Consider the following 20,695-nt stretch of genomic DNA (forward strand, 5'->3'; position numbering starts at 1 on the left):
CCAGAAGACCTTGCAGCTCCCCTGACCAGCCGGCTGGAGCCAGGATTAGGGCCCTGAGACGAGGGGCGCCTGCTGGGCTGCTGCCACCGCAGACGGGCCACGCTGCCGTTGGGCGCCTTCCTGCCCCACCGCCACCGGCCCCCAACTCCTGCCCTCTTCCCTAGGCTGGCTGTCCCCTCCAGCTTCCCCGGAGTCTGGGGACTCCAGACGGTCTCCGCTCACACGTCTGTGTCCCGCCTGCTGCCTCAGCACTGCTGAGCCCCACCAGGGGGGAAAGCGCACAGAACTGCTTCTCAGCACACCAGCGTTCCGCACCAGAGTTACCTGATAAGCCTGCAGGTGCTCTTCCATCAGAGGACACTCCCAAGGCCACCGCTTCCCCGGGCTCCCCACCGCCCTTGCCGGTAGCCTGGCCGTGCGTGGCCCCCGTGCTGAGTCGCACACGCCCCCCCGGCTCCACTCCACTCTCCCGGGGAACCGAGGACGGCGCCCTGGGCTCGTCGGCAGGATCTGTCCCGAAGCCAGTCCTAGAGCGACAAGAGCCACACCTGCGGGTCTGTTCCACCGACCGGCCGCCCAGGAGCGAGCTGGGCCCACGGGCCGTGGTCTGGATCGTGTCGGCTGCTCCTTCTTGCCTAGGTTCACAGGCCAACAGCCTGTGTCCTCCCTTCCCTGCTCGTCACCGCACCAGCGGCTCACTCCTACCTGCTGCCGTCCCCGGCCCGCCAACCTCGTGCTCCGGGGCCAGCCGGGAACCGAGACCCCAGCAGGCCCCTAGTTGCCAGCAGGCCAGCTCCCCGTCGAACGACTGCCGCCTAGCCGTGTTCTCGAGGCCTCAGGGCCGCGGCCGCCCCTCCCCGGACCCGCGACGCTCCGCGGAGGCGCCGGAACCTGGCCGCGCGCAGCCCAGCACCGGCGACCTCTGCGCCCGCCTGGCCCGCCGCCCGGACAGCAATGATTTTTAAAAGAGAGTGATAATTGATTAATTCAGAAAAGGCAAAAACACAAAGATGGCTAAAGAAACACAAGAACATATGGAACAAACGGAAAACAATACGGTGGTCTATTTAAATCCAATAATGTTAGTAATTTTATTAGTAACATGGTCCAATCTCCAACTGAAAGACAAAGCAAAACAAAACCCAAATACATTCTTTGGGGTAGAGAAATGTTGAAAGTGGAGAGATTGAAAAATATACCATGAACTGAAAGAAAGCTAGGAAAGCTATATACTAAATTGGAAAAAGTGGACATTCATGCAAAAAAAAAAAGACCTTGCAGAATAACATGAGTCAATTCACCAAATTCACCAGGAAGATATAATAATTTTAAATGTATATGTGCTACACATTACATTGTCTCTAAGTAAAATAAGACCAAAATTCTAGCCCTGATCTCTCTACTGAGCTTCTAAGTCTTGTATCTGACTACCTACTGAACATTAGCTGGATGACTTAAAGGCACCAAATATTCCGTACCAAAACCAAACATTATTATTTTCTCCTATGAAACCTGGTCCTCTCCTGTAAATTTACATTTAGATAGTGGGATCACAGGATACTGTCCAGAAACCTTAGGGTCACCATGTTTTCCTTTTCCCTCAATTCATTGTTCAAAGACTACTGTGTCCTCTTGATTCTGCATCTTAAGTGTTTCTCCTTTCAATTTCCTTCTTTATTTTCACACTGTCACTGCTCTCATCCCCTGCCTAAATGATGGCAATACTTTCCCAATTTTTCTCTGTCTAAAATGCTGCCCCTACTTCAAAACATCATCCTCACAGGTGCTAGCATGTGCTTCCTGCACCACCTCTGAGTAGATCATAGTACTCTGCAGCCTCCAAATGATTAAGGGTTCCATCCGCAACCGATGCAGAGCCCACCTCGTCCACCCCCTCCTGTCTCTCCTGTTTCAGCCCCTACTGCTCTCTACCTGACAACCCAAAGCGGTAGTAACAATGTGCAGGCCAGTCTGTGGCCTCTGACCGGGATATGCCTCTGCAACTTTGCACGTGCTTTTTCTTCTCCATAAAATGCCTGCTTTCCCAACAAAGGCCTTCTCGGCCTTCCGAGTGAGTGTTATTTATAGCTAAAATTTAGTGCGTGCTAAAAGAGTGTCAGGCAATGTCCTAGTTTAATCTTCCCCACAACCCTATGAGGTAGTTACTATTAGTGGGCCCCTTTTACAGATGAGAAAATCAAGAGGGTAAGTAATTGTCCAAGGTCAAACTTGTTGGGATGTGTCAGGACTGAGTTTGAACCTAGAAAGTCTATCCCCAGAGCTTGCGCTACATTTACAAACCACTAGCTACAATTCACGGTTCACATTCCCTGCAGTGCTTTCTCGAACTTTTTTTTCCTGTGTCCTTTTTATTTTACTCAACGCCGAAGTACTTCAGATCGCTTCTGCCTCTGCTGTCCTCTGCACATACCTCTGACAAGAGCATTTATCAGAATTTAGAATTATTTGCTGACTACTGAGTAAGCTTCTCAACAATAGGGATCTTGTTGAATTCGTCTTCGTATCCCCAGAGAAAAGATCACTGCCTGCATAGTTAAGTGGCTGGTGAATACTGCTGAATAAGCAATTAAGGAAAGCATAGAAAATATATAGACAGTTCTTACTGGATGGATCTCTGCTTTCTAGTCTAAGTTTATAAGGGAATTCTTGGGATGAAATATATTTCTTGATTTATAAAGTTGTTACTATGTGATAAACATATTATGTACATGTGCATGTGTATGTATGTCTATATATATATGTCTGTATACGTGTATATATATATTTTTTTATATATATATACAGGCATAGGACCAAGTTTTTGGTCCTATGTATTAACCTGTTTCAAAGCTAAGTTACTTGACTTTTGTGGCATATTTGATTGTGAAGAAACAATCAGCAGAACAACAACAAAAATATCACCAAAAGATTTAAAACACTGCCAAAGGGGTAGTTTTTTTTTTTTTGGTAGGAAAATGCTTGTTTAGCTAAAAATTTGCAATTATAAATGATGTTAGGTCTGTTACTTAAGAAAATCTAATCTCTGAGTGTTGGATTTCAGAAGGCAGAGCAAATTTAAAAATTTGTAAAATTCCAGACACTCTAATGTGTAGCACACTATATAGAAGAATGACTTTCTCTCACCACTGACAATTACAAAGTCAAAAGTTAGCAAAAATTAGAAAATGTTCTACTTAGAGAGCAGGATTAATAGCAATGTGCTATTCAATGGTCATAAAATAGGTTGCATTAGAAAAATTATGAAATTCATCAAACCAGAGTATCCAATAGTTTTTAATAATATAAACAAGGGCATGGAATTGTTTTGTGGTTCTCATTAATACATTAGGTTGCACATTGTGCTATTGATATTTAAATTTTATGACTCTGGTGGCAGTGTGATTTAATGGAGACAGGGATTATTTTCCCAGTTCTGCTCAAGACTTGCTAAGAGACCCTGGCAAGTCACTTAATTTCTGTGTGACTCAGTTCCCCAATTTGTAAACTAAAATATATGAGAATGCCAATCAGGATTACAATATAAAAATAAATGCCCAAATTCCTTCATTTTGATAGAATTTTAAGAAATTTTACTAAATTGGAGGCCATCATTTGGGGTTAGAGATTTCTGTTATACAGAAATTTATTACCCTTATGTTCCAACGGAATTATACTCCACAGAATTGTGCTAATTCTTTACCATTATGCCATGCAAAGCTGTGAAGATAGATGTGACATTTGTCTGTCTACATCAGAAAGAAAATGGGCTTTTACTGTATGTGTATATGTATGCATATATATATAAATTATTTGTAAATATAAATGTTACTTAAAATATAAATACTAAAAATATATATTTTATGTATATTATATTTATAATATATAAAATATATTTGTATCATAAATATAAGTATACTATAAATATATAATTATGCTATGATATATTATTTATAAATAGTATATTTTACTAAAAAATATCTTTTTCCTTTCCTTACGGGAAGGAGGAAATAGTGACTGCTGCAGTTATGTGCAATATTTATATAGTAATAGTAAATTAAATACACTATTTAGGACTAGGTACAAACTGGAAAGCAGGCAGTGTCAAAGGAGAAGATGAGAATGGAGAAAAGTAGCTCTATCGCCCCAAAGAGTTACAAAAGAAATGACTTGCCTTTGAGAAAACTCACCCCCAGAATCCCTCATCGTCCTGAGTGTGTTCACTGATCTCTACAAAAGCGAGGTGGGCATTTTAGGAAAAGGATGAATTTGGGAGATAGCCCTACCTGATTCCAAGCTTGGCTTTACCTCTTATAAACCCTTTGACTGCAAGCAAATTACCTAATCTCCTAACTTCTTTGTTCCTCCATTGTAAAATGGGATAATCCCCGTCTCAGGGGTAGTTGTGAGGATTAGATGAGAAAATCCATGCAAAGCCCCTCCCGTAGAAGCTCAGTGACAGGAGGTCATTATCTGTATGCCTTGGGCATCCTTGACATCTTCTCCTGGGGGTGAACTGAAATTAAAGCTACCACACAAAGGTAGTAGATTTTTCACATCTCAGAACAAAGAGAAGAATATAGTCCCTGATAATGTTTGATCTCTAAACAACTGTTCACAAGTAAAGAATTTTTTTTCAGTGTTTAATGCTGACCAGGCATAAACATGACAGTCTGCTTTTATGCTGCTGGAAACACTACATTGAAGCCAGGCCCAATGAATAAGGATAATGATTTTTACAGGGAATCTATGCTTATAAATAATTTAATCCTAAACATCCAGTTGTTGGATGAGTTGCATTTTTAGGAGGGCTGGTGTTGTTTAGGTTATGCAGAATAATTGCTTCCCAGCTTCTTGTTTATTTCAATGTTTTTCAAAGTGATATCTTATAATTTACCACTAACTCAATTTTATCACTTAGCTTGGTCTTCACAATACCATCTGGTTTCATTATCCCAATGACAATCCTATCCTTCAAGACCAGGGGCAGCAATCTGGTCATTTAAGGAGGGGGTGAGTGGTTTAGAGCACAGACTGATATTGGAATATATTTTAATAAAAACCTTTTTTTTTTTTGGCTTATCTGGAATTTTACTCCTGCCTACTTGCTTTTGTAAGGTTTTGGTGAACTAAGCATTTGTTAGTTTCTTTACCACATTCCCACGTTCTCAGCTCAGCAAAAAACCCTTGTCAATAAAACCCACAAAGGAGAACCTGCAGATAACCTTGTCTTTGGCATCATCTCCCAAGGGATGCCTAATCAGCAGTGAAAGTTACAAGACGTAAAAAGAGCGGAAATAAGCTTAGTCTAGTTTTCTGCAAATGGGTTTACAATTTCAGCTCATCTCATTGTCAGACTTCATCAGAGGGAGCAAATGACATTAAGAGAACAGACAAAACACTGCTTTCAAGTAATATCCCCATTTTTGCTAAACTGAGGGTTATTTGAGCAGTGACTTAGCAAATTATTCACTTTATAATTCAACTATCTTCCTGCAATTGTACTTTTAAAAGTAATGTCATCTGGCAGCTAACAACAGCCTGCTAGGAAGCACAATAGAGACATAGACACATCGATATTTAGTGTCATTGAGTGTTTTTAAGTTTATTTTTTTAATGCTTAGCTACAGAACTTTAGAATGCCCCTTTGGTGTCCAAACTTAACACCACAACTGTGAAATTTAAAAATAACTAGAAGCAGAAGTCTGAATTTGATATGTTGTTACATTTTCCTCCTTTTGCTGTGGTTATATTTTCCATCTTTGGGGCCCCAAACTGGCACCAGCTTTCTCTGTGTACCTTTCCTTCTTCTCCATCCCCTCTTACAAGTAAACTCCTGTTCAACCACCTCAACTTCTTCCCACCACTGCCAACTGTCTTCCTGTAGCATGTCTGAGAGACAGTTTCCAGATGTTAAGGCGGCACGTAAAAATCCAGAGACCAGACACACAACCTGAATGTTGAGTCTGACCCTGTATTCCTAATTCTCTAAGGATAAAAGTCATCCAATTTACCACCCCGAGTAACAGCTGAACTATATGAACCATGACTGCATATTGAGAATGAGGTGAATCTAGATACAATGTATAACATATACATATTATACATAATATAATGTGATTATAAAGTAGGCATAATTTATCCATTTATTCTTTAATTCATTCACACAGCCAGTATCGATGGACTGATGGAGTAACAGTTACGTGCCAGGTGTCTGCCAGGCCTGGGAATTTTATTGGAATTTAGCTTTTGATTTGGGCTTTAAGTTATAAAATGTACTTTAGAGTCTGCTGGTTAGATTTCAGTGCACCCTGGAGTGGTCCTGTTGATAATAATGGCCCCTCTCTCCCGCTCCTCCACCTTAGAGAGAGGGTGGGGGGGTCATGGAGCCCTATAGAAATCCAGGTCTTCAATATTACTTTCTGATCCGTATCAGTCTTTCTCTTTGGCGTCTAAAGTACTTTACAGAAATTACCTACTGCATCCCCATCACATTCTTAAAAGACAGAATGAAGTAATATTTCAAATTGAACGTTTTTAGTGGGTAAAAGCTGAGCTCAGCAAAGTTATAGGACTTTTCTAAGGCATCTCACCAGCAAATGATGTAATAAAGCCACTGCTCTCGTCACCTGCTCCCTGGTCTACAGCTCTGCCCGTTGGGGCATGTCCCCACCTTTGTCCTTGTTAAACATGTGCTTTGGTATTTTTGCCTTTGTCTCATAGCAAGGGTCTGTGAGTCTGACCTTAATGCCACCTGCCTCATTCTCTATGTGGCAAATACCCCGGGCAGAGGGATACAGAGAGTAGCCCTCATCCTCAGCCCGGGAGCTGTGGGCAACAGGGGGCTGGAGCTTCAGTCATGTGTTCAGGATTTACAGCCTCTGGAGCCGTGAACCTCTGGTCACTGACGTCCTCTTGTCCCTCAGACCGCCATCTTCCCCAGGGTGACGGCCTTGTCCTTCCGGGACATGTCACCCTGAAGGAGACATGCTTCACTTTCTCCTTGACAGCCCACTGATCCAAATGCCCACAGACCTCAAAACTAACTGGGCCAAGTTCAGTTTTTGACCCTGACATTTTGCTAAAGGGTTATATGATACATTACTTAAGAAAAGTTTAGTTACTATGGTCCAACACAGTCAATAAACATAGTTTAAATCCCTGATCTAATCCTGTATCTATAAGTTTCGTATCTAATGGGATGAGCGCATTGAAAACAGACTGACTGGGCCAGGAACATAACTGCATGAATAAACGTTCTTTCCTCTCTCACCCATCCTCCAAGGTGCGCGGCTTCAAGTAAGAAATAACTGCTTTATTATTTCCTCGAGCAGCGCCCAGGACAGGAAGTGCCCCTGGCTGGGGGTGGTGGGGGGGTTAACTCAGGTTCTGTGTCTCTGTGGGAAGCTGTCATGAGAAACAGAACTGGGAAAGGGGGCTTCCCTGGTGGCGCAGTGGTTGAGAATCCGCCTGCCAATGCAGGGGACACGGGTTCGAGCCCTGGTCCGGGAAGATCCCACATGCCACGGAGCAACTAAGCCCGTGTGCCACAACTACTGAGCCTGCGAGCCACAATTACTGAACCTGCGTGCTACAACTACTGAGCCCACGTTTCACAACTACTTAGCCCATGAGCCACAACTACTGAGCCCGCGTGCCACAACTACTGAGCCTGCGAGCCACAACTACTGAGCCCGTGAGCCACAACTACTGAGCCCGTGTGCCACAACTTCTGAGCCCATGAGCCACAACTACTGAGCCCGCGTGCCACAACTTCTGAGCCCGTGAGCCACAACTACTGAGCCCGTGAGCCACAACTACTGAGCCCGTGAGCCACAACTACTGAGCCCATGAGCCACAACTACTGAGCCCACATGCCACAACTACTGAGCCCGCACGCCTCGAGCCCGTGCTCCACAACAAGAGAAGCCACCACAGTGAGAAGCCCATGCACTGCAACAAAGACCCAGCGCAGCCAAGAAAATAAAATAAAATAAATAAATTTTTAAAAATAATAATAAAAACAAAAAAACAGACTGACTGAGAGGCACTCTGGTGTGAGACCAGTACAGTAAGAAGAAATGGGGGCTTTGACGGCTTAAAAACACGTTTGCAGGTCTGAAATGCTCCGTGAGTGACACAGGTGAGCACGGCCAGAGCTGAAGCAGACTCTGGTGGTAAAGGAGGGGCAGGAGCTCAGCAAGCCGAAGTGGGTAGAATAAAGGGCACTCATCAGGGTGAGTTCTGCACCGTGGAGCTTGCCCACTTTGGCCAAATCCATAGGACTGAAGGCTTTTTAAACTTCACAGGATCATGGACACCACTGACAATCGGGTGAAAGTTGCATACTCTCCAGAAAAATGCTTAGATCTGCAGATAATTTCAGAGTTTCACAGATCCCAGGATGAGTACTTCGCTGGTTATCCGTTATCGGGGATCAATTAGTCATGTAGGGGAGGAGTGATGGGGAAAGCGGGAAGGCAGGTGTACTTCACAAGTAGGTATCAGCTCCCGGGAAGTGCTGGCTTTGCTTTCTCCTTACCTTGCATCCCGTGCAGGTGGCCCTTCATAGAAGAAGTTCCATAAAAGAGGAGACCTGATTTCACATAATTCATTAGCGACAAACTAGGGGGATAGTTCCCCCAAATTTGTTCTGACCCATTAGCAATACAAATATAACAAATGCCCAAGGAGAAGTTATCTAATAATCATATTATTGTATGAGCCAGTTCCTTACTGACTTCTGAAAAATTAAAGCAGATGTACATAAAGTATTGTCAAGTGTGGAATCAAAATAGCAAATTTGTAAAGCTCTAGTGTTTAGGTCAAGGTAAGCTAAACAGATGTCACAGACTAAAATGGTCTCCTCTTCACATCAGTTTATTTATTTATTCAGGGAAGATACTGTCTTCCAGGCTAAAGTGACAGTTTTGGAAACTAAAATTCACTGTCCCATCCTTAAAGTTGTTTTTTCTCTCTTTACAGGACGCCCAGGGCAGTTTGAAATGGACGAGACTGAGGGGAAAAGTGCATCTTATTAGCCAAGTTTAAGTGCTTTATATAGATCTGTAAGAAAAAGATTCTATAAACCCTAGAATTCAACATACTCTTTATTGTTTCTTCCTCTTTTTCTCACCATAAACAACAAAAAACAAACCAAATTGAAAAGCTCTGCAGAACGATCAGTGAATTTATAAGGGTGGTCTTGAAAGGTTTGTAAGACCAAGACACTACAAAATTATAACAATTGGTTGTTCAGGAAAAAAAATACCAGTAAAGATCACTTAAAATTACTTCTTAAATATTCCCAAGTGGCCAATAGCATTTATACGTGAAGAAGAGGTGAGAGGCATGCAGGGGTAGCAAACTGGAAGGCAAGGAATGAGACCCTATTTCTGCTCTCTGCATGTAACCCTCTTCTCTCTCTAACTGTGACCAGAGGAAAATAGTTATTCACTGAAAGTGTCCAATGCTTATGGATGAGCAGGGCCTTTGACGGTGTAAGATTTTTCCTTCTGTGCTACTTCAGTTCAGTAAAATCACCTTAAGTCAGAAAATGTCTTTTTGTAGCTCAGAAAAATGTAATAATTAATGAGGCTAGGGAACACTGGCTAACTTGGAAGCTTTCACGCAGGTGACAGCCGTGTGGAGTACTTTAGGATAATTTCAATGATCATGTGAGAATACATCAGGAAAAAGAAAAACAACTTGAAAGCAGGTAGCAAGAGCTATGCAATTATGTGTGTCATTTGATTCTAAAGTCTGTGCTAAAGGCACGAATAAACAAGTTCTCTTGTGCAAAAAGTCTCCAAAGGAAAATTAATTTTTCTTTCAAAATAGCCCTCTGTGTTTTATATGACACTTCACTTGGGCAATTCCATTAAGGCAATGCTCTCTGTCTGCCCATGAGACTTGCTTTCAAGTCACTGTTGATACAGCTAAGTAGGGTAGGTGGCAAAGTGATTTTCTGATACAATTTGCACCATGTCTGCGTTTTATTGGGAAGCCTTCAAAACACAAATGTCTAATTGTTCCCCTCAAGAAATGCATGAGAAAAATCACACACCAAATGTCAAGAAGGTGAAGGTGAGCTCTGCTTTCCATCAGAGGGATGAAGGTTAGCCAGAGCATGGGGTAAAGAGGAAGAAAGAGTTTGAACAGTGAGTCGGGATTCTTATTGTAGAAACCCTCCCAGGTTTCTCTGAGTCTTCACAGTAAGCGATTCGTTTTGTGAGCGGTTTGTTTTCAGAACATTATTCACTTCTATATTCAAATGGAAGAATCGAAACACTTCCCAGAGTCACATATAAATTATCTTAGACTGTGCCACTGATGCTACGAGTTCAGGTAAACAGAGAACAGACCGGCTAACTCATACGGCAGGGCTCCCCAACCCCCAGCCCGTGGACCGGTACCGGCCCGTGGCTTGTTAGGAACCGGACCACACGGCAGGAGGTGAGCGGCGGGTGAGCAAGCGAAGCTTCATCTGTCGCTCCCCATCGCTCGCATTACCGCCTGACCCATCCCTCCGCCCCCGTCCGTGGAAAAATCGTCTTCCACGAAACCGGTCCCCAGTGCCAAAAAGGTTGGGGACCGCTGTTTTAAAGGATTCAAAGTTCCAAGTTAATTCTATATAGATAATTATTTCTCAGAAGCAGTGGGAATAAACGGGGGTGCTATTTCTGATTGATCCTCTCACCCAGCTTTTCCTTTTACCTCTAGATGACTCCCAGATCACCTCCTCTGCCCAAGTTGCTTCTCAAGCTTCCGTTTCCTCCTCTATTTCTCCATTTAGATATCTCATAGGCCCTCCAACCCAAAACGATCCAAACCAAATACAATATTTCTTCCCTAAATCTTAGCCTCCTAAGGCACCAGTATCCAACAAGTCACCCATAGAAGTCAACCTCAATGCCTGTCCTCATGTAATAAGCATCAAGTTCCCAACACTGTACTTCCAAGGTATTCTAACTTCTGAATATCTCTGAGATTTCCACCCTTCTTCTATTTTTATTCCCACTGTGTTAGTTTGAGCCTTCAACCTTTCTCATCTGGAATTCTGTGATAAGCTTCTTCCTTCCACCATCCTCCACCCTGCTACCACTATGACCTTTCCAGAAGTCCAGTCGGGCTGTGCACTCTTTACTTAAAAGTCTCCCAGGCTCTTCACCATTTTAAGGATAAAGTCAACAGAGGCTACAGGGCCTTCTTTCTTGATCTGGACTTTTCTACCTATAGGCTTAATTTCCACCATTTCCATGGGTGACAAAATGAGACTCAGGTCTCATTTGAGATGGTGGTGATTGAGTGATTTAAAACCAAAATTTTATGTGACATATTCCTCTCAACTTAAATGAAGAGCAACTTTAGACAGGTGAAAAAAATTAAACAAAGCGGAAAACTAACAGTCATGAAAAATAGATTTACACATGCAAAATTCTTACCCAGTGTCTGCCAGAAAGATATCCTCCAACCTCTTGCTGTTTGAAACGAATCTGTCTTGAACTCCAGGAACATACTACTACTGCTGCTCTTAACACCTGGTGGAAGCGTGGAACCACAGAACTTGCCAAGAAGGGGATCACTGGTGTTAGAACCATCGTAAACTGCCAGGTAGTCTTGGGAGCACAAGGTGGAGGAAACCACATCAAAATCATTGAACCTGTGAAATGAACCTTGTTAATAATAATGTTCTCCATTTGGATTTCCATTAAATTATAGATTTAGTTCTTATTCAAAGAAAAAAAGACAAGACAAAGGCCAACAGCATCCAAGTTTCACTTAATAGGAAATGTAGAAACAGTATACTATTTTACTGATCAGTTCAAAAGTTTAGAGGAAAGTTTTTGAAAGACTAGAATATGTCAAGGAGTGTCATAAGCTCTGGCGATATAAAGATGAGTAAGATATAGTCCTGGATTTCCAGGGGTTTACAGTCAAGGACATATTAAATCTACCTGACATAAAAGTTTTGATAAGTTGAACTGATATTTATTTATCATTTCAGCAACACTTTAGTTTTTCGGTCTCATTAAAAATAGGGTATTTACTCTGTTCCCTTGTTATTTTTGTGAGATCAAGTGGTACTATCAATCTAATTTTTATTAATGGGAAGAATGCTAATGTAATAGAGTAGAAGAAATGCTGGTTTTAGAATCAGAGCTTCATTCTCATTCTCACAGTCTGTTTCCCTCTTTTTAAATGGAGTTTATTCTAAGGTTAAGTGAAACAGTGTGTAAAAAGCAAATTATGGTAACTGGCATACAGTAGATGCTCAAAAAAAAAGGACAGACCCAACAAATGATCGTTATTATTATGATTTTGAAAACTAGGAATAAGAAATAGTTATTCCTCATAAAAGAAATAACAAATATAAAAACCCAATGTTAGGAAAGAATGAGCTAAATTCTCTTGAGTCTTATTTAACTGCTATAACCAGAAATTCACATTTCAGATCACTGTGGTCATCACGGGCATGTCACCACTCATCCCAGCGCTCAGCCTTCCTGACATTTGTTAGGATTGTCTTTCCGTGCACACTTTGAGGTCTGATGTGGCCCTAAGACATGCTCTGGCCACAGAAATGTAAGCAGGAGTCATGCGTATTACTTTTGGAAGAAGTTTTAAGAACTACTACTCAGTTTGCCACACTGCCTTCTACTGCAGTGATGATCATGGAAGCAAACGTAGAAATGAGTTTCCATCAACCTGTGCAGCTAAGTGACCATGATGAGAGGAGACTCCTTGCCAGGCCACGTTGGACACACTCATACAAGTGAGAAATAAACTTGTAGAGTTAAGCTACTGTGCCTTGGGGTTGTTTGTTACCACTTATAACCTATCCTGACAGATACATCCCTGACTTTTCTTTCAAAGTCTAACATAGCATTTCTTTTCTTTTCTTTCCTTTTTTTAAATTGAAGTATAGTTGATTTACAATGTTGTGTTAGTTTCTGGTGTACAGAAAAGTGATCCAATTACACATATATATTCTTTTTCATATTCTTTTCCATTATGGTTTATTGCAAGATATTGAATATAGTTCTCTAATACCATATTTCAATCTAGGTCTTATGCTTTGTCATTTCAAGTAACTATTCCCAGAGTTCCCAGACAAGCAAGGCTTCCTACATGGATTTTCTTAAGGATTTTTATGGTGGGTTTATTATAGCTTATTTTGTAAAAACCTGTTTAAATTATTTGATGTCCTGTCATCATTTTTCTAGGTTCTTCTTCTTTCTCAGGTGTTTTTGTTTGTTTTCTGGTTTTCGGTATTTTTGCTAGCCTCTGTAATATATAACATATAATATGGAATAATTTGAAAATATCTCATGATTAAAATATTTCCTTTAAGAGGCTTAAGAAAAAAATGATACAAAATTTTAAAACAGGTTTTGATTGGCTGAATGTTTTCAAACTGATGATAAAGATCAAGATGAAAAATTTCTTAATTTTCTTTAACCACATGTAACATTTAATGTTCCTATAATAAAAGAAGGCAAAACAATAGCTAGATAATTTCCAAAATCACTACTTTCATTTTTATTTCCTATAGACAATACATTTATTTTCCACGACGTGAATCCATGAAGATAAAAATCTGAGTTTCCAAGAGGACTCAAAGCGGTTTTGGCTTTGCATCATTTTCCCATGACAGCACAGAAAATATCTGTAAAAGCCCATTAACAGAAGACGTCATGAAGCCGGCCTATTTTGAGAGCCTAGAAGGATTTATGTTTTCCTAATGTCTACAACTTCTTCAGTACCTAGAATAGTATCTGTTTCACAGAATGTAGGTTCTTAGAAAGAATGTAATAATTTTCCAAGCATGCTGATGTGAGCTTTGACTATGGTGAGCCCCAGGGCCCAGGCAAGAGCAAAACATATACACATATCATAGCATATGCTATAATCCTACACATGTAAGAACCACGTATTGTGCCACGACAGCAAATGACAAGAACCGTTCCTTACGTTTCCGTTCTGAGCAGGTGATCCCTTCACAGCCCTCCTGCTCCTGGCCATTGGGCATTTTTTGTTTATTCTTTTGTTCCTGGGCCTTAAAGGACTTTTTGGCTTTGGGGCACAGCTTCTTTACAAATAGTCTCAGGTGGGACCCGCAGTGTTCTCCAGGGTCCATCCTGTAGACCGCTCACTGTCTGATACAGGAAGCAAACCAGGTTTGAGGAGGTGTGTCTTACAGGCCAAGGACCCATTTGATACATGAGGTCCCTGGAGGTAAATTATGGAGAGTTTATGACTGGGAGGAGAGAATGTGATCACTGACATATAGGAGGAAAGGAGGTAGGAGGGGTCCTAGCCCATTAAGCTTCTATAAAAAATTCTATATTGCCATAAACTACACCATATGCTGAGCTTCAGAGTTTTCCACCATATGCTGTATATCACTGAAACACAGGAGTTAGAAATACATCATCTCAGGTGACAGCAATAGTGAACTTTATCACTCAGAGAACTGGAGATTGCTCTCCCTTAATCAGTCTTGTTGGAAGTATGCAGGATGAGGGGAGAATTTTCCTGATGACATAAGATATCTCATATAGCACCAGTTTAGAGGTGCTCTGATATGGGAATAAAAAGGAATTGCTTAAGTACTTAGAAAATTCACCCTTTGGGAGAGAGCATAGGGAAGTATGAAGGACACGGTCTGGAGAGATCAGTCTGACCCGGATTCTGATTCTGACTCTTCATTTAACACTATGTCACCCTGGGAAAGTTACGTGACACCGCTGAGCCTCCGTTTTCGCATCAGTAGAGTGAGATTAATAATACATACCTCATCTGACTGTTTCAAGAGCTAAATAAGAGAATGGTGGAAGTGTTCATTAAAGTTCTTTGTGTATAATATGTGCCCCCAAAATGGAAACTGCTTTCTCTTGCCCTCCCCATGCCCTTTGATTTAAAGATAGGCTTATAACTTTACACCCCAGTATATGAAGCTCCTTTAAAACTGTCGGAAAACTATAACAATTGTTTGAACTGGTGGAGTGAGTGCCTGTTTTTCCCCTGAATGACCACTGGCTTGCGTGGAGGGTAGGGGGCCCATTTCCCAGGCTAACAGGATCACACCACATGCTTACTTTCCCTTCCTCCAGATTCCTGTATGTGCCTCTGATGAGAATCAGTGCTCCTCATCATTAAATGAACATCTTTTCTGTAAACAGAGCTGGGAGGATTTTCTTAAGAAGGTAAATGGGTCTTACGTACTTGAGCTGGATTACTCTGTCGTCCCTGATGGTGATGGTGTACAAACAGTGCATGTTGTTAGGGTACGCAGAGTAGGAATAGAAAGGGCTCTTGATGACCCCGGTGGAGAGGTTGAACACACCACCACAGGCTGCAACAGAAGGCGGGGAACAGGCAGAGAATGGTTATGACTCATGGCAGAGGAAAGTCATTTCCAGACATTCTTTACTATGGTACCTTTTTCCCCAAGAGAGATGATAATTATTTGCCTTAAAGCAATGTAAACCTCTCTTTATTGTGCTTACAAATAATTCAGATTTTTCCACTGAGGTAGAGAGAAAAGACAGTAAGGAGTAGAAGCAGGGAAGAATGTTTCAAGGCACCTCTTGGAATGGAATAAGTCTGAGCCAAAATAATGGCCAGAGTGAAAATAATGAGAAAGAACGTTTCACATGCTGGAATATAATTGTCCTTTCTCTATAACGCAGTGACAGATTCAGAGGGATAACAGTGATTGCTGGAAGTTTAGGAAAGGTGTGCAGAATCCAAGGCACATTGTGGGCTTATGAACCCAGGAAGCACTGTGATCTAAAAATCTTAACTAATATGGATTGGAGTCTCCTATGTCCATGATAGACTACTATAAGGTGAAATTTTAGAAATCACTTTTGAAATAATGGAGTTTAGTTCCCTCTGTGGGCTCAAATGCATAGCTCTTGGGTCCCGTGTATTTCTATTTGGTCGTGAGACTGGTAAGGACCATACTTGACCAAGTTTTATTACCAATCCTCAACAAGCATGAGGAAGGTAGGCCCACCCCGAGTCCAGCAGTCAACAGCCCACAGCCCTTAGTTACTACGACTAGTCAATAAAACAACAGCCATAAAAATAGAATGAAATCCCATTATACAAAATACAGAATTTTTTTTTTTGCTTGGCTTTGCATATAAGGAGGATTACTTTGTGCCATGCAATGATGGAAAGTGCCCTATTCTCACAGCAGTGAGAAAGGTTTATATTTATTTTACTTTATGATTCTAAAATTATAGTAAGGTTAGTATATTTTGATGATATTTTTATGGTTTATATACTATCAATGGATATATTCCATTTACATCTCTTAAAAATGATAACCAAATAGTGGCTGCCATTTAAGGTAATTTTTTATTTGTCTGTTTGTTTATTTTGTCTCAATTGAGCCCATATTGCAGGGAAAGCTATTCTCTCTATGCCCGTAAGTATTCATGTGCTCAGGCCCCTGGGTACATCTGCAGTGAATTAAATGTTAGATTTGTGTAGCCATTATTCTATTTCATCTTGTTCACAATAATGTGGTCTCTGAAAGCTTGTCAATGCCTAAAATAACTCCCAAATTTGTACATTGTCAGGAGTTGAAATTTCAATATCAACAACCCTCTTTAAAAGAGACTCTCATAGTAGATAATGTGGACCCTTGTATACAGTGTTTTAGGAAAATGAGGGATTAAAGAGTAAAAGAATATAAAGTGGGGAGGAAACTCTCCATAACACTAGTTGTACCAAAAGAATAAAACAAGTCACTCCTTCTCTTTATCCAACAGACAACTGGGGGAAGGAATGTTCTGTTTGTGCTAACAGAATCCCTGGGCCACACAAAATCATGCGTTACAAACGGGGCCAGGCCTCGGTGGCAGCTAATGTGCACAAACCGCGAAGGCCTGTTTCATGAGTAAATAAACATTTTCAGGCTCTTCTGTGGATGGGAACAATAATTTATTTGAAAGAAAACAATTTGACTTTCTACCTTTAGCAATGGGTTTTGTCAAGTAAAGATCAAACAAACATTTTGCAAGATCTTTTTTTGCCCATGTTACTGAAGTTGGGATGATGTGAAAAAAAATGCTGGCAGCAAACAAGGCAAGGTTATAGCAGGAGAGGAAAAGACCATTCAAAATAGGGAAATAGAATCTTATGATTTTCAAACAAACATGGATCAAACTGTCCACAAAAAATGAAAAGATCTTGGTAGCTACAAAGGTCTTTGTCCATTCGGTGGCTTGTCTTCTCACCCTGATTTTGATACAGAGAAGCTGCAAATTATCATGTAGTTGAATACATCCATCTTTTCTTTTACGACTTGTGCTTTTTGCATATTGCTAAAAAATTCTTTCCTACCAGAAGATCATAAAGATATTCTCTTACATTTTTTCTAAATGTATAAAGGATGGTTTTTCAACAGAGTGACTTGGGAAAATGAAATGGGCACCTGGACAGTCCAGGCCAAAAGTCACTTTATGCGATGTACGAACAACTGAAGGTAGCAGTTCGTTCTAACTTAAATTATCAAAAATAAATCTCAATCTTCCATTTGATTTTCAAAGAGCAGTGCTGCCAAAGTTCATGAAAAAGGGCCTCCCATTTTTTTTTTTTAAAGACCATGCACCTAATTAATAATTTTCTCCCTTAAAGTCTCTGAGTCTTCAACTTGGTGATGTGTGAATACAATTAAATCTCCTTATGGAAACTGCTCGAGAAAAAAAGAAAATTCCAAACTACATCATTATGGCTACTCACGGGTTATCCTATAGGAAAACTTGAATCCCAAGTCCGTGGTGTGTGCATTTGAGTAGAAGTTAAGCAGCACTGGACCAGAGATGGTGACAGGGGACAGGCTCTCATCCCCACACAGCGTCGCCAAAGGCGTGGAAGATAAGCTGTAACCCCTGACAATGTGCACGCCGTCGTTGACACAGCTTCCCGTTACAGTGGAGCGAGCTGAACAGGGCACGGAACAACCAGAAGCGACATAAGTAATAATCAGAAGCAACATAAACGATCACACAAAAATGTGAAGACGATTCACGCCATTTACACAGAAATTAAAATGAGACCCAACAGCCATTTTAGTAAGTCGCCATTTAACTTGGTTTCCTGATGAACGACCCTCACCCTAGTTACAAAACAAGCACAGGGGTGAGGAAACAGGGAGAACTTCACAACAGTTGAATCCTACTTCGAAACAATCCAGAATTTTCTTCCCTATAAAATGACTCCTTTAATTCAGTGATTATAAACTGGGGACAATTTTGCCTCCCAGGGACATTTGGCAGTACCTGAAGACATTTTTTTGCTGTCATGCTGGGATGTGCCACTGACACGGAGTGGGCAGAGGCCAGGGACGCTGCTAAACGTGCTGTAATGCTCAGGGCTGCCCCAGGCCCCCTGTCCTCCACCACAACAGGAATGACCCAGCCCAAGACGCCAAAGCGCTGCTAGTGAGAAACTTGCATTTAACAGTGACGCTTATACGCAGATAAACGACTCCTACCACGCAGACGTCATTAGAATCTCCTTAATGTCAACTAAACAAATGTTACAAATGTTCACACAAACAATATTAGCTTAAGAGTTTAGTGATTGTAAAATATATATCACTGTTTTGTTTTCAAATTATAAAACAGATATATACTCCAACCCATTCTAAAGAGAAATACAAAACAGAATAAACAAAAAATTTTAAAAACTTTTTTTTTTTTTGGTGATGGGATGTTTTTTATTTGCATATTTTGGGCGGGGGGTTTTGTTTTTTGGGTTTTTTTTTGATTTACAATATTGTGTTAGTTTCAGGTGTACAGCAAAGTGATTCATATATCTATTCTTTTTCAGATTCTTTTCCCATATAGGTTATTACAGAATACTGAGCAGAGTTTCCTGTGCTATACAGTAGGTCTTTGTTGGTTATCTATTTTAAATATAGTTAAAAAGACTTTTATTACTACAATGTATCCAGTCATTTTTATGGGTGAATTATATAGTTAAAAAATTAATTGGAGACTTCCCTGGTGGCGCAGTGGTTAAGAATCCGCCTGCCAATGCAGGAGACACAGGTTCGATCCCTGGTCTGGGAAGATCCCACATGAGCCGAGCAACTAAGCCCATGCACCACAACTACTGAGCCTGCGTTCTAGAGCCCACAAGCCACAACTACTGAAGCCTGCGCGCGCTAGGGCCCACGTGCTGCAGCTACTGAGCCCACGCGCCTAGAGCCCGTGCTCTGCAACAAGAGAAGCGACCGCAATGAGAAGCCTGCTCACTGCAACGAAGAGTAGCCCCCGTTCACTGCAACTAGAGAAAGCCCGTGTGCAGCAGTGAAGACCCAATGCAGCCAAAACAAAACAAACAAACAACAAAACATTAATTGGGATCATCCTGCACATGATCTTTTGTAACCTAATTTTTATTAACATGAAATAACATAACATCATGCATTTAATGTGATTAAATATCTTTTGAAACACTGAACTTAATGCATCTATCAAATTCTAATATATAGATGTGCCATGCTATGTTCAATTCATCCCCTACAGCTTAATAATTCTATCTTTTCTAGCTTTTGTGATTAAAAATACTGTTGAAACAAACATTTTTATATATAAATATTTGCAGAAGTTTCTCATTATTTCATTAGAATAAATTTTTAGAAGTTGAGTTACTGGTACTAAGGTAAAATTCTTTTTCAGATTTATCAAACAGTCCTTTGGAAAAGTGTTACCAATTCACAGTTCCACAGAACTTTAGGTATCTGGCATTTCCCCCATTTCTACGTTTTCATCCCCACGGAGAGAAACCTTGTACTCATTCACAGTCACGCCCCATCCTCCCCCTTTCCTGTTCTCCCAATCCTAGGCAACCACTAACCTACTTTCAGTCTTTGTGGATTTGTCTACTCTGGACACCTCACATAAACAGAATCATATATATATAATACATAATATTCAGCCCTTTGTGACTCGCTGCTTCTACTTAACGTAATGTTTTTGAGGGTCATCCATGTTTAGCATGTGTCAGTACTTCATTCCTTCCAAGCTCAATAGTATTCCACTGTATGGATAGACCACATTTTTGTTTATCCATTTTGTAGTTGACGGACATTTGTTTTGTTTCTACCTTTTGGCTATTATAAATAACACTGCTATAGATATTCATGTACAAGGTTTTGTGTGGATACGTGTTTTCAATCTCTTGGGTAAATAAGTAGGAGTAGAATTGCAGATTCATATAGTAACCCTATGTTTAATGTTTTGAGGACCTATCAGCCTGTTTTCCAAAGAGGCTGCACCATTCTGCCACCACAACAGCAATTAGAACCAGCATGAGGGTTCTAATTTCCCACATCCTCACCAACACTTGTTATTGTCTAACTTAGCCATACTATTGAGTATGAAATGGTAGTACATTGTGGTTTTGATTTGCATGTCTCTATGACTAACGATGCTGAGTATCTTTTCATGTGCTATTGGCCATTTGTATACCTTGGAAGAAATATCTGTTCAGATCCTTTGCCATTTTTAAAATATTTAGTTAGGCCACACTGTGTGGCTTGCTCAATCTTAGTTCCCCAACAAGGGATTGAACCCAGACCCTGGGCAGTGAAAGCGAGGAGTCCTAACCACTGGACCACCAGGGAATTCCCTCCTTTGACATTTTTAAACTGGGATATGTGTTTCTTAAC

The 20,695-nt window shown here is 40.9% G+C and overlaps 1 protein-coding gene and 1 long non-coding RNA gene across 2 annotated transcripts in view; one reads left to right on the forward strand and one right to left on the reverse strand.

Annotated features, from left to right (window-relative positions):
- Window positions 1-20,695, reverse strand: part of CUBN (cubilin) — a 284,343-nt gene that overhangs the window by 30,777 nt on the left and 232,871 nt on the right. Inside the window, exons 59-61 of the mRNA XM_082452723.1 lie at window positions 17,758-17,958; window positions 15,226-15,355; window positions 11,442-11,659 (exon numbers count right to left, since the gene is read on the reverse strand). Coding sequence (XP_082308849.1) covers window positions 11,442-11,659; window positions 15,226-15,355; window positions 17,758-17,958 — 549 coding nt within the window. The remainder of the gene's footprint in view (window positions 1-11,441; window positions 11,660-15,225; window positions 15,356-17,757; window positions 17,959-20,695) is intronic.
- Window positions 2,915-20,695, forward strand: part of LOC309656471 — a 518,263-nt gene continuing 500,482 nt past the window's right edge. Inside the window, exon 1 of the long non-coding RNA XR_014261391.1 lies at window positions 2,915-7,717. This is a non-coding gene — a long non-coding RNA (uncharacterized lncRNA). The remainder of the gene's footprint in view (window positions 7,718-20,695) is intronic.

Source organism: Balaenoptera physalus (assembly GCF_965194825.1).
Source record: "Balaenoptera physalus genome assembly, chromosome: 2".
NCBI lineage: Eukaryota > Metazoa > Chordata > Mammalia > Artiodactyla > Balaenopteridae > Balaenoptera > Balaenoptera physalus.